This window comes from Trichomycterus rosablanca, chromosome 18, assembly GCF_030014385.1.
Source record: "Trichomycterus rosablanca isolate fTriRos1 chromosome 18, fTriRos1.hap1, whole genome shotgun sequence".
Taxonomy (NCBI): domain Eukaryota; kingdom Metazoa; phylum Chordata; class Actinopteri; order Siluriformes; family Trichomycteridae; genus Trichomycterus; species Trichomycterus rosablanca.
Window position 1 is genome coordinate 5538152 of NC_086005.1, and position 17461 is coordinate 5555612.

The 17461-nt window shown below is 39.6% G+C and overlaps 1 protein-coding gene across 1 annotated transcript; it reads right to left on the bottom strand.

Moving 5' to 3' along the window:
* Positions 1-1124: 1124 nt before the first annotated feature.
* Positions 1125-15047, bottom strand: ak3 (adenylate kinase 3). The gene is made up of 5 exons (XM_063014151.1): positions 14783-15047; positions 10769-10888; positions 6540-6712; positions 3729-3847; positions 1125-1727 (listed from the first exon to the last, which is right to left on the bottom strand). The coding sequence occupies exons 1-5, from the start codon at positions 14928-14930 to the stop codon at positions 1610-1612; spliced, it is 678 nt and encodes a 225-aa protein (XP_062870221.1). The 5' UTR covers positions 14931-15047; the 3' UTR covers positions 1125-1609.
* Between the last annotated feature and the right edge of the window lie 2414 nt (positions 15048-17461).

The following is a 17461-nucleotide window of genomic DNA, read 5'->3' on the forward strand; positions in this document are numbered from 1 at the left end:
TCCTAATAAAGAGGCCAGTCAGTCTAAACAGTATAAACATGTTATACCAGAACAACACACCACCATATTTTTAAATGTTTGAAGAGCTGTTAGATTCCTACAAACATAATTCTGTCCTTTTGATACAGAGTTTCTGACACTTTCAAAATAAAGGCATTAAAATGCACATTTGTATAAGCAGAAACTCTAAAGATTGCATGTTAGCTAGCACTATAAAAGTTCTTTCATATGTAATCCACACTAGTTTTATTATTACTTTGGCTCAGTGGGTAGCAAGAGGGTCCTAGGTTCGATCCCCAGGTGGTGCGGTCTGGGTCCTTTCTGTGTGGAGTTTGCATGTTCTACATGTGTCTGCGTGGGTTTCCTCCCACAGTCCAAAGACATGCCAGTGAGGTGAATTAGAGAAACAAATTTGTTCATGACTGTTTGACATTAAACTTGTGAACTGATGAATCTTGTGTAACGAGTAACTATCGCTTCTGTCATTAATGTAACCAAAGTGTAAAACATGACATTACAATCCTAATAAATAAATAAGTTATAAAATAACAAGCAATAACAAGGTTACACATGTTAATGATCTTCGTAAACGTTTAATATAAAATTATATAGTATTAGAAATAATCTGCATTTTGTTTTCATAATACCTTCATTTACAAATGTTTATAATCATTCACAGTATAAACTGAAACTTGATTTAGACAAATAGACATCATCAAAAATGATCACATTGGCGTTGGTACATATAACACAGCAACAGTTATAAGAATTAAGGCTACTTTCTTGGTAAGGAGTGTTAATTAAACACAATACCTTAATAAAAATGGAAATACAAGGGTCAGTCGGTACTTAAACAAAATTAAAATGTATTGAAATGTTTGTTTAGTCAGCAGTGTTACGAACTGTCATAGCGTCTCAAACTTAAGACATGAACATTCAGACCTCCACATGCACTGTTTTTAAATGATCATTAGCGTTGCATTCATTAACAATAATAAAAAGGTGCAAAAATTGTGCTTTAAGACTAAAAAAAAAACTCACACCAATGCAATTTAAATGCAAGGTGGGAAAAAAGTGACTAAAATGAAAAAAAAACCTTAAAAACAAATTAACTAAAATGCATCAATGCAAGCTAAAATTTAATCTACAGAACCTGACTAAAAACATAACTACTTTAAAGACCTGAAGTCCACATTTAATCCACAACAGCTGGAAATGTTAAGGCAATGCAGTGAAGTGAGTGAAGCTGGAAATGCAAACCTGCAGCATCATTGTTCTCAATTAAGACTATTATGTGATTCACAATACTGTAATTCCTAAAAAAAATACAATTAAAATCAAATCCCTTGGGTATTTAGAGAAGCAGGAAACATTTGCATCAGGAGCCCAATACTAATAAAAGATCAGCCTTACACTTTTCTCAATACTGTAAAGACATCCGTATGTAGGACCAGACTCCTGGGATAGGGTCCTGTCCATTCATGAGTTTGTACATTCGTCTCCTCCAGTGAACAGTACGTTGAGTGTTGGACGTCATGTAAGTCTGTTTTTATGGTCAAACCACACTGGCGGTTTTTAGGGCTCGGAGAGTCGAGGTGACGTGCTGTGATTAAACATGTCCTCTGATCTTCCGGCTCTGTGTCATTTTCTTGGAGAGGAAGGTGTGAACGTGAGGCCAGATCTTGTTGGTTTCGGTCCCAGTAAACGTCGCCAGCACTCCTTTACTCCTGTTCATTTAACAGAACAACAGAATAGAATGATTATTAAACAATCTAATATTGTATGTACAGTGTATCACAAAAGTGAGTACACCCCTCACATTTCTGCAAATATTTCATTATATCTTTTCATTGGACAACACTATAGACATGAAACTTGGATATAACTTAGATTAGTCAGTGTACAACTTGTATAGCAGTGTAGATTTACTGTCTTCTGAAAATAACTCAACACACAGCCATTAATGTCTAAATGGCTGGCAACATAAGTGAGTACACCCCACAGTGAACATGTCCAAATTGTGCCCAAAGTGTCAATATTTTGTGTGACCACCATTATTATCCAGCACTGCCTTAACCCTCCTGGGCATGGAATTCACCAGAGCTGCAGAGGTTGCTACTGGAATCCTCTTCCACTCCTCCATGATGACATCACGGAGCTGGTGGATGTTAGACACCTTGAACTCCTCCACCTTCCACTTGAGGATGCGCCACAGGTGCTCAATTGGGTTTAGTCCATCACCTTTACCTTCAGCTTCCTCAGCAAGGCAGTTGTCATCTTGGAGGTTGTGTTTGGGGTCATTATCTTGTTGGAAAACTGCCATGAGGCCCAGTTTTCGAAGGGAGGGGATCATGCTCTGTTTCAGAATGTCACAGTACATGTTGAAATTCATGTTTCCCTCAATGAACTGCAGCTCCCCAGTGCCAGCAACACTCATGCAGCCCAAGACCATGATGCTACCACCACCATGCTTGACTGTAGGCAAGATACAGTTGTCTTGGTACTTCTCACCAGGGCGCCGCCACACATGCTGGACACCATCTGAGCCAAACAAGTTTATCTTGGTCTCGTCAGACCACAGGGCATTCCAGTAATCCATGTTCTTGGACTGCTTGTCTTCAGCAAACTGTTTGCGGGCTTTCTTGTGCGTCAGCTTCCTTCTGGGATGACGACCATGCAGACCGAGTTGATGCAGTGTGCGGCGTATGGTCTGAGCACTGACAGGCTGACCTCCCACGTCTTCAACCTCTGCAGCAATGCTGGCAGCACTCATGTGTCTATTTTTTAAAGCCAACCTCTGGATATGACGCCGAACACGTGGACTCAACTTCTTTGGTCGACCCTGGCGAAGCCTGTTCCGAGTGGAACCTGTCCTGGAAAACCGCTGAATGACCTTGGCCACCATGCTGTAGCTCAGTTTTAGGGTGTTAGCAATCTTCTTATAGCCCAGGCCATCTTTGTGGAGAGCAACAATTCTATTTCTCACATCCTCAGAGAGTTCTTTGCCATGAGGTGCCATGTTGAATATCCAGTGGCCAGTATGAGAGAATTGTACCCAAAACACCAAATTTAACAGCCCTGCTCCCCATTTACACCTGGGACCTTGACACATGACACCAGGGAGGGACAACGACACATTTGGGCACAATTTGGACATGTTCACTGTGGGGTGTACTCACTTATGTTGCCAGCTATTTAGACATTAATGGCTGTGTGTTGAGTTATTTTCAGAAGACAGTAAATCTACACTGCTATACAAGTTGTACACTGACTACTCTAAGTTATATCCAAGTTTTATTTCTATAGTGTTGTCCCATGAAAAGATATAATGAAATATTTGCAGAAATGTGAGGGGTGTACTTACTTTTGTGATACACTGTATATACCATGATAAAGGAAACAGCTGGTTTCCAACTGACTGTCAGGTGTGTAAAAAATATATTACAAGATAGCTGTAAAGTTAATATGATAAAAAGTTATTACACTACTGGCCAGCAGGGAAAGTAATTAGCTTGTCAGGGCAGTGAAGGCTGGTAAGAGAGTGAAATGTAGAAGTGCCAGTACTGTGTGCCCATTTCAAACACTGTGCATAAATGAAGTGTTGTTGCAGCTGCTTTTAGGGTTAAAATGCATTATTTGTAGGAGAGCAAATGAGATATGTTGGCCAGTGAGGAGCTTGATTAGTTTTTTTGTCAATACAACCCCAGTTTTCACACTGTATCATGTACCTGTAATACTCCAGGACTGGTTCAGTCTGGTTTTCATAAGCCTTCAGTCTGCGGGTCACCGTCTCAGGCATGTCATCGTCCCGCTGGGTCAACGGTTCACCTGTGATATCATCAAGACCCTGTAGTGCACACAACAGAACACACTGAGCATGCTCAGAAGCCACAGTACTCTAATCAACATCATTAATTACCCCCGGCCAAAGTACAGCATCATAAAGTTACTGATTACATTTAGCATACTGTTAATTCTTTAAGTCTTTTTCAAAAATGTGTACTTGTTAATATTAACACGTGTACTTTTACATTTTGTTCATTCTGATGTAAATAACATTCACAGCACTTTTTACTTCTGTTACAGTTACAGTGAGAAATACTTCTGTACTTCTGCACAGCTGGATTGTTTCTTATCATTTCATATCGGACGCGTACACGCCCTCTCACGGAGTCAAGTCCAAACAGTGTGGTGAAATGTACTCCGCCCAAACAGAACTCGGGCTGTGTGAACTGATCTTTCTTTAACTAAAAAAAACCTGAACAACCGATTCCTCGACACTACCAGCAACAAGAAGCCACAAAATACCCGACAAAATTACAACAATAATCATTAATAATATCACAATAAGCAATTTGATTTAAAAATTGTAAATGTATCATGAAAAAGATAGAAAGACAGAAAGAATAAAAAAGCAAACAAGAAAGAATGAACAAATAAAGAAAGAATGAAAATAACCCAAGAAAGAACGAACAAATTAATAAAGAAAGAATAAAAACAAGAAAGAAAAAATTAATGAATAAAGAAAAAGAAAGAAAAAATATAAAGAAAGCAAGAAAGAATTAATGAAAAAAAAAAAACTAAAAATAGAACAAAACAACATAAACGAAAGAATGAATGAATGAGTAAAGAAAGAAGGGAATAAAATGGACTCCATAGGTAGATTTTGCTTTGTAAGAAATACAAGAAGAAAGAAACCACCAAAATAAAAGATTTTTTTTTAAATTCCATTTGCCATTTTTTTCCTTTTTTCTTCTCAATCTACTCATGTCCAGTTTCCTGATTATAACTGCCTCCACCACTACATCACCTCTCCTGAGTCAAGTAGTGTAATTTACCCCTTTCTAACCCAAATAACTGAATCCTCAAAATACGTCATGATCAGTTTCCCGAATGTAACGTGTAAATGTAATGCCTCCGATGCTACACTGCCCCCTGCGCTGATCAATTCAGTCAAGAGTCACATGCTGCTGACCGTGAATCATCCATCTCGTGTGCAAACACCTTGACCAAGTATCTGTTGGACACCTGGCCAGTTCGATTCAAACTCAAGAGCTGAATTTCTCAACGGTGGTGATCTAGTGAATCAGACTGCTGGCCTTCCAAGAGCCCAGAGTTTTAGAAAGCGAACTACTAAAGCATACTGAATGAAATATGAGTATTTTCTCTTAAGTTGATTTCGCCGGCTGATTTTGATGTAGCTAAACATTCAGTAGGTTCTGAGGTCTGTTTTAATGCTGCCGTCACTGTATAAGAGAGACTGATTCTGCATTAGAAGAGCAGCATTATTCTTAAACGCTGCTGTACCAGGAAGTGAAGCAAACCCTGATCTCTCAGCAAAGTAAACACAGCCATATAAGGACAGAAGGAGTTTCTCAAAGACGTGACCTTCCTTTTTCTTTTCCCTTATCCTGTAGCCTCGTCTGCACTCGTGACCGCAGTACAAACACTCTTTCACACTGCATGAGTTCCTCCAGACTAGCTGCAGGAAACCCTGACACAACACAAACCCCCGGACAGCATGCACACACCTGTAGCATGTAGATTTTATACCAGAGGCTCACACTTTTTGTGCTGCATTGATAATTCTACTCAGTTTCACAGTACTTTCATAAATACTTGTAATGAGCTCTGTTGTATAGACTGTCAAGGGGGGGTGGATTACAGTATTTTGCCCACCTGCCATGCCATTATGGACCAGCAGGAGACATGGATCGCAGATTTATAACAGTGCTGATTCCTATAATCAGCAGTCGCTGCACCTTATTAGGTGCAGAGCATTAATCCAGGTGATATACATTCATGTTTCTACATTTAGGATTTTAATGTCTATGAAAGTGTAATAGTGTTGTATGTCATAATTGAAAAGATGAAGGGCTAGGGTGTAGCAGCAGTCTATTATGCTAGCCCACTACTGATGAGACCCATGTTTGAATCTTAGCGGTGCTTTCAGCCAGCCACACAGATATGACACAGAAAATGGGGGCGAGACGAAGCCCTGTGATGGATTGTTTCCCAGAACTGGACATGTCTTTGTCCTGACCAGGGTAAACTGGTGATTAAACTAAATGAATGAATAATTTAAATGATATTAATGTGTTAAACTTTCTTGTTTGGGCAAGATTTGCTCTGCAGAGAGGGGGTACATCTGTAAACAAGGTACATCAACTAACATAACACCTGAGTAAACATGTTAATGAAACTGGTTCCTGCACACTGTGGGAGTTTAAATACTACTAAGCCAGCACTCTCCCTCCATAAAGTGGGTGTGTGGGGGTGGTGTGGTGGTGGCGTTTGTGAACTCTGCAGCTCCACTCTGAATTAAAATCAATCATCAGCTACCAGAATCAAAACAGTACTAAACTGCACCACACTCTCCATTAAAAACGGCATGTGTACATTCAATTACAGCCAGTAAAACTCTCCCAATTATTTAAAACTCCTGAAACCCCTGATAGCAATCATTCACTCTGACTTCGCCCTTAAGACCTCATTTAAATCACAGATGAATGTTGATAAAATCACCCAAAATCACTCACAGGAATCTTGGGGGGGTTGAAGTCTATGTTGTAGACACGCCCGCTCGGCAGGTGCACCCAGCGCGAAGTGAGCCGCTCTTTAATGGTCTGGAATGGCACGTCCAGGTTGACGACTGTGTCCACTGTGAATTCAGAGTCCAAACTCTCTGCCTGAGACACCGTCCGTGGGAAACCTGCCAACAGACCGGGGTAAATGAGTGGTTACTCGTGGTTACGCTCCCCTCTTAGATCCAATACAAGCCTGCCAGGTTTCTCAGACCGAGTTACAATAGAGGACAGAATCTTCATTGTAGAACACTCACTATAGTCACTATTCATTACTCAAAGCCTATTTTCTACTCCGGTAAACTCACTATGGAGGATCAAATAACATCCTTCTGGTGAACATACACAAAAACATGACATCAAATACAGCAAAATATTTTCTAAACTTTTACTCTACTACCACTACAGTAAGATTGTTACGTTCTTATAGTGCAGCTGCTGCCACCACTAATGATACTCATACTACCACTGTTTTAGATTATAATTAAGGCCCTACCTAATTCACAGACCATGAAACAAGCCTTTACCCATGTAATATGCAATTTGCTCTGAAATTCAAAATGTAAAGTTTGTGTTTAGCGATTTAACGGTTTTCAATCGTGTTGCGTCCAAGTGCCTCATGTTTACTTGTTAGTCTGCACTATGAGGCAGTTCTAGCAATCCTACGGCAATTCAGTTAGCAATCCCATAGTCAAAATGTCTAAAGCAGCTAAAAACTCCCAACCAATTCTGTGGACGCAGGGAGGGAGGGTGTCAAAACACGGACAAGAATTTTCGTCTTTCAGATGTCACTGAATGTTCTAGGTTTACATTCAACTATTAATGTAGGCTATGCTGTGTATTGTAGCTTCTATTTATTATATCATTTAATTTATAAGTGTTATTTAATAACTGAAATTTGGCTTTTTGCTTTTCTGTGAATTTAGTTGAGCCCTAGTTATAACACAGCTGCTATTATACTCTTATGACCACATTATGATTACTACCTTTGTTATACTGCTACTATGACACTATTTTACTGTCTGCTACCACTACAACAACTACCACTACTCCTAATGCACCTACTTATAAAACTAGTGCTACTGTTGCTCAAGTCAGTAATCACAATATCCACAATATCTATATTTGCATATCTATATATGCAAATATATTATACTCCCACTTGACTGGATGACAATGCAATCTCTACTACACATTAAAATGCAACTGATGCAGCTGCACGCCTGGTTTTCATTCAACCCAAGCGCTGCCACGTCACCCCATCACTGTGCTCTCATTACCGGCTTCCTATACATACTGTATATATAGTGTTTAGTAGTAGTGTGTTTAGTAGTAGTGTGGCATATATATATATATATATATATATATATATATATATATATATATATATTCTAAACCACTATATATACAGTGTATCACAAAAGTGAGTACACCCCTCACATTTCTGCAGATATTTAAGTATATCTTTTCATGGGACAACACTGACAAAATGACACTTTGACACAATGAAAAGTAGTCTGTGTGCAGCTTATATAACAGTGTAAATTTATTCTTCCCTCAAAATAACTCAAAATACAGCCATTAATGTCTAAACCCCTGGCAACAAAAGTGAGTACACCCCTAAGAGACTACACCCCTAAATGTCCAAATTGAGCACTGCTTGTCATTTTCCCTCCAAAATGTCATGTGATTTGTTAGTGTTACTAGGTCTCAGGTGTGCATAGGGAGCAGGTGTGTTCAATTTAGTAGTACAGCTCTCACACTCTCTCATACTGGTCACTGAAAGTTCCAACATGGCACCTCATGGCAAAGAACTCTCTGAGGATCTTAAAAGACGAATTGTTGCGCTACATGAAGGATGGCCAAGGCTACAAGAAGATTGCCAACACCCTGAAACTGAGCTGCAGCACAGTGGCCAAGATCATCCAGCATTTTAAAAGAGCAGGGTCCACTCAGAACAGACCTCGCGTTGGTCGTCCAAAGAAGCTGAGTGCACGTGCTCAGCGTCACATCCAACTGCTGTCTTTGAAAGATAGGCGCAGGAGTGCTGTCAGCATTGCTGCAGAGATTGAAAAGGTGGGGGGTCAGCCTGTCAGTGCTCAGACCATACGCCGCACACTACATCAAATTGGTCTGCATGGCTGTCACCCCAGAAGGAAGCCTCTTCTGAAGTCTCTACACAAGAAAGCCCGCAAACAGTTTGCTGAAGACATGTCAACAAAGGACATGGATTACTGGAACCATGTCCTATGGTCTGATGAGACCAAGATTAATTTGTTTGGTTCAGATGGTCTCAAGCATGTGTGGCGGCAATCAGGTGAGGAGTACAAAGATAAGTGTGTCATGCCTACAGTCAAGCATGGTGGTGGGAATGCCATGGTCTGGGGCTGCATGAGTGCAGCAGGTGTTGGGGAGTTACATTTCATTGAGGGACACATGAACTCCAATATGCACTGTGAAATACTGAAGCAGAGCATGATCCCCTCCCTCCGGAAACTGGGTCGCAGGGCAGTGTTCCAGCATGATAATGACCCCAAACACACCTCTAAGACGACCACTGCTTTATTGAAGAGGCTGAGGGTAAAGGTGATGGACTGGCCAAGCATGTCTCCAGACCTAAAACCAATAGAACATCTTTGGGGCATCCTCAAGCGGAAGGTGGAGGAGCGCAAAGTCTCGAATATCCGCCAGCTCCGTGATGTCGTCATGGAGGAGTGGAAAAGCATTCCAGTGGCAACCTGTGAAGCTCTGGTAAACTCCATGCCCAGGAGAGTTAAGGCAGTTCTGGGAAATAATGGTGGCCACACAAAATATTGACACTTCAGGAACTTTCACTAAGGGGTGTACTCACTTTTGTTGCCGGTGGTTTAGACATTAATGGCTGTATATTGAGTTATTTTGAGGGAAGAATAAATTTACACTGTTATATAAGCTGCACACAGACTACTTTTCATTGTGTCAAAGTGTCATTTTGTCAGTGTTGTCCCATGAAAAGATATACTTAAATATCTGCAGAAATGTGAGGGGTGTACTCACTTTTGTGATACACTGTATATTCTAAGGATCAAGGATCAAGGAGGGTTTATTGTCATTGTCATATACAATACAAAAGAATAATCATAGTATGAAAAATATTTACAAATATAAAAAGTAGAAGTAAATGTAGCAATGTAAAAATGTAGAAATGTAAAAATGTAGAAATGTAAAAATGTAGAAATGTAGAAATGTAGCAGCAACATGAACAATAAGAGTGCATTTAACTTATAAGCATGGGTAGTAGAACTGAGTAGCAGCATAATAAAGTGACCAAGTGCAAGGTGCAAAGACAGTGTCTAAACCACATTCTAAACCACAATATGTCAGTCTATTACGCTAGCCCACAGGATTCGAGCCCTGGATGGGGTGCTCTCTGCTGGCCTGGCATCTACATAGGACTGAGAGGAGGATAAATTGGCACCCTGCCCAGGGTATTCTTGCCTTGAGCCCAGTATTTCTGGTGGAACCGGATATGATGTGACCATGACCAGGAAAAAGTGGTAAATTGATGACAATTAAATGAACCACTTCATTTACATTACTAATAATGTTATACAACCACTTTTCTACCGCATTACTCTTATAGCACAACTACTATGCTAACACTAATCTACCACACTATTAAACTACTGCTACTACTGCGCTACTGCTGAATCATCACTATATCACACCTGCTATTCCACTAGGATAGTACAGCAATGTACTAATTACTATACTAATATGCCATTACTAGTAAATGACAATACCAATACAATACTATTAATAAACCATTATACTACCACTACTACTACTACATGATAATGCACTATCATAGCACTAAATGCTACACTTTATAGTAGTGTATGGATGCTACTGCTTAACATTTACTAATACTTGTACTATAATACATCACTTCAATTATGATATTATATCAATAATAATTGTTATTTCATTATAATTATTAAAACAACACTGGGGGTATACAGTTAATTAAGGTAACTGCTGATAAACTCACAGTTACTGAGTTGTACCATGACCCTAATCTTAAAAACCATTTTGACCATTACGCTTTAACCTCCAAAGCTGCTGTGTACCAGTCCTGAGCTTTTTAAATGCTTAAGCCTTAAAAACTTCATAAGCTTTAAGATTTAACTATAGAAGAGTTGTACCATCCAAGAGCCAGCTGCTGTGATCCATCTCCCTGAGGCTGGCCAGGATGAGGCGAGAGATGACGTCATCGGGTACCAGCTGACCCTGATCTATACACGACTTCATTAGCAGACCCAGTTCTGTACAGAGCAGAGAGAAACATTATCAGCTCCACACTGAGTGATGAAATACCGGGTAATTACACAAACTGATGCTCTTCTACATGCTTTTGTAAAATGTTTAACGCTTCTGATTATCTGAATCAATAGTAAAGCAATAACCATCAAACTGACTCCTTACTGATTTAGTCACTTAGCAGTTCATACAGGGTAAACACTGAGTAACAAAACTGCCCAGATCATTCCAGACGCTAGAGAAAGCATCGCACTGTATTAATAAAAATACAAATCTGTTGTTCTTTTGTAATTAATCAAATTAGGCTGGATTTACTTTCCTACTTCATGGTGTATTAACACTTCAACCCTCTTATTTTCACCATTAATGCACTGAATTTAAATTGCACTAAAAACATTAATCCACATTGGAGTTGAGGATTTAGATAATCAGATCTGAACTGATACTGACAGTCTAACAGTAAATTCAGTTTTATTTATTTTCTACATTTTGGTCAGGGCCACAGTGGGTCAGGTATAACCGGAACCACTAGGTGCAATGCAATAACACACCCCTGACAAGAGCCAATCCACTGCCCAGCATGACCCAGCTTTGTGTTATTTATAGAGGATGGCTTCAATCAGCATGCATTTTACCAGCATACAAACTTCCACACATGAAAGACCCAAGAGCCATTACATCTCACATATGACAAAACTGGTAGGTTTAAGTAGCAGGTAGCAGAGTATTCCTGTCTGACCAGGGTAAAGCGGCCGATGGAAATAAGGAAATGAAATAAAAAAAACAATCTAAGCCTTAAAGCACTTACAAACATTTTGTTGTTTTTCTCTGACCTTTCATGTTTTCTTTTCACCTGTTCTTACAGTGAAATAGGTCATGTTAAATGCACTTATTTTAACCAATGTTACCAAGGACATGTGGGCTCTAGCATTGGTCAGGTATGGAGAAGCATATGCAGGGAATCTTAAAGGTGACAGTAGCGGGTTAATCATCTATTATCTGGCACAGCAGTTCCAAACCAGCAGATATCCTTGACTGAAGGTTATTCTCACAGCCTTCAGTCAGAAGATTGACTTGTTTTACAGTGGCATTAGAATAATTCAAGTTTTTGTTCCTCTTTATATAAACACAGAAATGTAGAAATAAGAATATACTTTTACTGAGCACTTGATTAGGTATACCTATGTGGTACGTGCAGTCATTGATGTTTGATAATCTCCACCTATCTTAAAGATAAACATTGTGGCTATATAATTATGAACTGTAGCTCTTCTACATTTACATTTACAGCATTTAGCAGGCACTTTTATCCAAAACGACTTTCAGTACTGTCACAGTATATATTGCCCAAGCAACAGAGGGTTAAGGCCCTTGCTCAAGAGCCCAACAGTGGCAACCTGGCAGTGGTGAGGCTTGAACCAGCAATCTTTCAATTACTAGTCCAGTACCTTAACCACTAGGATACAACTGCTCTCTTCTGTTGCTCTGTACACTTTGTCACTTTCTTGTACCCTATTTATCAATCACACTGACCAGATGTTACTATGTACACTATATGGTTAAAAGTATTTGGACAACTGACCAAAGTGACCTCTGTGTGATCTTTTCAGCTGTAACAACAGCCACTTATCTGAGAAGGCTTCTCACAAGACATTGTATGTTTTTGTATGTTTGTAGGAATTTGTGCCCATTCAGTCAAAAGAGCATGTGCATGGCTGGGCACTGATGTCAGCCAAAAAAGCCTTAATTGAAATTCCAGATTATTCCAAAGTTGTTCAGTGGGGCTGAGGTCAGGGCTCAGGCAGGTCACTGGAGTTTCTTTAAATTGAGCTTTTCTTTATAGACCTTGCTTTGTTCAGGGTCACACTAGAACAGGAAAGGCATGACTGTGCCCCTGTATTGTTGTTTAAAGTTTAAAGCATGTAATTTCCTAATTTCCTATATATAATTGCTTTATTACAGCTGTTAGCAATCGTTGTGGCTGAAACATATGAATTCAAACATTACAGCGAGTATCCCAATACTTTTGTCCATATAGTGTATTTTCATGCACAATATGTTCATTGTTCTCTAGTCTTTTATCAGAGGACACTTTCTTGGTTGATTGAAGAACTATTCTCCACCCAGAATTGAGACTGAAGTGTTTAAAAATCCCAGCAACACTGCTGCACCTAATACACAAAGTACACAACACACAACCAAGTCATCATCATAAGTGTCATTGCAGTGCTGATAAAAGTCCACCATCCAAACATCATTTGGTCAGTGGTGGTCCTATGGCGTTTCTTTTAATTTACGAATGGGGTACTGAATGACAAAACATATAGAGGAAAAATGAGCTACTGTCAGTGAGTGTATACCCACAACATTCATCTGTATGTTAGGTCTAGCTTATACTCAGCTATAGTGTAAATGTCTCTTCTTCAATGTATTTCAGTGTTTTAAATAAATGTTGGTTGATTGAAAATAATTTATGAATGTATGTACAAGCTTGGTATACCTAATAAAGTGCTCAGCAAGTGTTTTAACCACCTTCTTAATAAAGGCATGCATGCTGATCGTACCTGTATGTACCGTATTGCACATGTTTTAACATGTCAGTAGTAACTTTCCTCCGAAGAAGGAGCTAATATCTGCGTCTCCTATCATATTAAAAATGAGCTTTGATCCTTTAATGGTGCATGTCTGATTGATCAAGATCTTTAGGAATGATTAGAATGTTTCAGAGTGTTTGATCAGTTATTGATTGGTGATGAAACTAAACTGCAGTGTGATTGATCTACTCAGTCAGTGGGAATCTCATCAAGAAAATTACTGATGAAACACATCATGACAAAAGGTCATTAAAGCAAGTCACCCCAACCGTAGGCACTAGTTAACTATTATTTGAGTGTGTGTTGCTTCTTTCAACCAGGTTTCTGCCGCAAAACTAATGTTGCAAAATGTTTTAATGTGAGTTATCTGCATGAACGTATTTGCCAGAAAAGGCCGTTCATCATAATTGTATTTTCAATACTTGCATTATCCTGATTTGAATTGTGGTGGTCATGCAAGGTAGGACAGGGTTCCAGTCCACCACACAGTATTAAACACTTACACGTCCCCTTACTCACTTGTTTGCTTGGAGCTAAGGGCAATTTATTATTATTTATTATTTCCATTTTCCCATTTCCATTTTCAGCATTTAGCAGATGCTTTTATCCATAAAAAGGGCCTTGCTCAAGGGCCCAAGAGTGGCAACCTGGCAGTGGTGGGGCTTGAACTAGCGACCTTTGGATCACTAGTCCAGTACCTTAACCACTAGGCTACAACTTACTTACTTACTTACTTATTAGGATTTCAACGTCATGTTTGACAGGACAGGTAGTTATTCGTTACACAAGATTCATCAGTTCACAAGTTTGATGTCAAACACAGTCATGGACAATTTTGTATCCCCAGTTCACCTCACTTGCATGTCTTTGGACTGTAGGAGGAAATCGAAGCTCCCGGAGGAAACCCACACAGACACGGGGAGAACATGCAAACTCCACACAGAAAGGACAGTGCTACCCACTGAGCCACCGTCCCGCTAGGTGCAATTTAGAGCAGCCAATCCACCTTTTGCATGTTTCCTAAGAACAGCCATGCGTATCACAGTGACTGAAAGTGCAGATCGAACCCAGGTGCTCAGGTGCTGTGCAGCACCCACTCTTCCAGCTGCGCAACCGAGCTGCCACCACAGAGGTCCCCAAATCCCTCCAAGCGCAGAAGTGACACACTGCAGCTTTAATTATTACGCACAAACACCAAACGCGTCATCCGGCGCATTTTCCTTTAATCCCCTGCTAATGCACACCAAGTGAAATGCACATGCAGGAACACTGTTGATTTTATCTGCTGATTTGCGGATTTCTTACCGCTTTTAGCCTCGATGTTAGCCCGGAGCATGTCCCCGCTGGAGAGATGCTGCAGTCCGAAACTTTCTCTGATCCGAGAGGACACGGTTCCCTTCCCCGAACCCGGAGGACCCATAATCACAGCACGAAAAATCTTCCGTAAAGCCATGTTTAATTCACTCAGCTCAACAGAAACACTTAGAATAGAAATGCAAACGCAGAAATAAAATCTAATATCACACGCAGATCCAGCCAACAGTTTCCGAACCGCTACCGAACCGCCGCGATCATGTCCACCCGACTGAAAACAAGCCCCGGATTATATCAGCCATCAGCGACTCACTGAATCAGCACAAACGACTCTCTTAAGTCAAACGATCAAAGAATCGATTCTTCTCCACAAATGAATCGAGAGGTAAAGAACGCGTTTTTAGCACATAGCTAATCCAAATAAATACTCTTCAGTGTTTCCTTCCAAACAACACTCCACAAAACACACAAACATGCCTGTCCTGAGAGCAAGCTTTGGCTAACTGGGTATACTATTTATTTATTAGGAGTTTACCGTCATGTTTTACACACTTTGGTTACATACATGTCACAAGATTCATCATTCTTCACAAGTTTGATATCAAACACAGTCATGGACAATTTTGTATCCCCAGTTCACCTCACTTGCACGTCTTTGGACTGTAGGAGGAAACCGGAGCTCCCAAAGAAAGCCCACCCAGACACGTGGAGAACATGCAAACTAAAACCACCTGGGGATCAAACCAAGGACCTTCTTGCTGTGAGGCGACAGTGCTACCCCCTGAGCCACCATGCCAACCTAACTGGGTATACCCGGCTAGCCCTACCATTCTGAGATCTAAATGAACCTGAATTGAATCCTAATCAGAATTAAAATAAAATATTCTGGTGATTATTTCAACTGCCCACTGATTGGTCTTTGTACTGTGACCCCAGACCTGGCTGGTCACCATATCACCAGCAACACTCACCAGTTATCTGCACCAAACCGTTAAACAAGCCCAAACGTGTTCCATAGACCATCATAAAATGGTATTTTTGTAAATGATTGTTATGTAGTCAAAAGTCATAGTCGCACTTGTGACTTCCATGCAAAAAAGTCTTCAGGTGTTTTTTTTTATTTGAGTTTACAGACTGTCCAAGGAATGAGCAACACAAGCTACAAATCTACAGTAAACTAGACCACAATTTACATTTAACCATGTGTATATGATTGTATCTAAAACATTTTAAATTACTAATCATACTTTTACAAAACCCAAATGTTTTTTATTATTTTCACTGAAGATAATTATATAATAAATTAACAAAGATGAAGGGAAAGACATCTATTACGTTTAAATAGTTTACTGTTTTCTGTGGTGACTTTTTTAGTAATTTGAGAAGGAAAACAAACAAGGAAAACAAAAGGCATCCAAACACAGTGTGAAATCAGATGCAAACCTTTCAACACTTGCGGCCAATATGGCAAATTTGTACTAACCACACCGTGACATCCGTTCCCAAGAATAATGTTTTTTAACATTACAAAACCACCAAGCGTCATTAATATAAAGCACTACTAGAGTGTTAGCAGCTTTCACTTTGTGGAGAAATGTCCTCCTGCTAAACATGAGTATGTGAGTAAATTACAAGTAATGATTCTGATGTAGAAAAGAGTTTTTACAAGCTCATAAATTATTTAGCAGAGCCAAATATATAGAGCCAGATCTGATTGCAGTCTCTGTATATTATGCACATATGTATGGTTTATTGTCCTCTGTGGAACTTGAATAGAATAATTGTAATGAAACTAACACAAAGATCCCAAAATGTCACTTGGCAAAGAGTTTAATTCATTGGAAGCTTGCTAATATGTATAAGACCAACTTTTAGTCACATCATTCTATTCAAAATGCCAAAGATCACAGAATATTTTACTTTTGCATAATTTTGGGAACAGGGTAAAATAACTCTGGAATGTATTATTACTGGGCAAAATCAGACACACATTACATTCTCACTCATGGTTGGTTTGGGTGTTGGCTGCCACTTAAACAGTAGGTTTAAACCTGCAATCACAACAACAAAGTAAAAAAAAATGCTTGCTTTGTACTCAGTCACTTTGGATAGAAGTGGCTGCTTAATGCTGCAAAAGTACAGTACTGTTCAACAGTCTTAGGCCACCATTAGATTTGTTGTTTTAGCAATGGTATAATGACCAGAGATAATGACAGTATTTATCAATTTCTTTGTTAGGATACAACCAGACAATACAGAAATTGTGCATCCAATACCTTCTCTTACACTTCAGCAACAGCAGAAACCTGGCTGTCTTAGGCCCAATGAAATAGAACCTATAGAAAATAAACTGGTAATTCATGTAAAAGATCAAGATATTCTAAAGTTCACAAAGACTGGAATAAAGGTAAGTGGAAGAGTGGATGGCATGACAAATCCAATCATCAACAGTATGTAAAAAGGGTTGGAGCGAGATGGAAGAATGAGTGCTTGTGGCCTTCAGTGAAATACGGTGGAGGGTCTGTCCTGGTTTGGGCTGCATTTCCTCCAGTGGTGTTGGAGATATTGATGGGATCATGAATTCTGAAAACAGACAGATTTTATTTCATCCTGCCATTCTTTCTGGAAAGTGCATGATTATGAATGGTTTTTATTTTAAATGGATTTTAT

Excerpts from the sequence above, each read along its gene's own strand:
- ak3 (XM_063014151.1), bottom strand. The coding sequence starts at position 14,930 with ATGGCTTTACGGAAGATTTTTCGTGCTGTGATTATGGGTCCTCCGGGT. Across the intron at positions 10,889-14,782 it reads TAACATCGAGGCTAAAAGCG|AACTGGGTCTGCTAATGAAG; the intron begins GTAAGAAATCCG and ends TGCTCTGTACAG. Across the intron at positions 3,848-6,539 it reads TCAACCCCCCCAAGATTCCT|GGTCTTGATGATATCACAGG; the intron begins GTGAGTGATTTT and ends TGTGCACTACAG.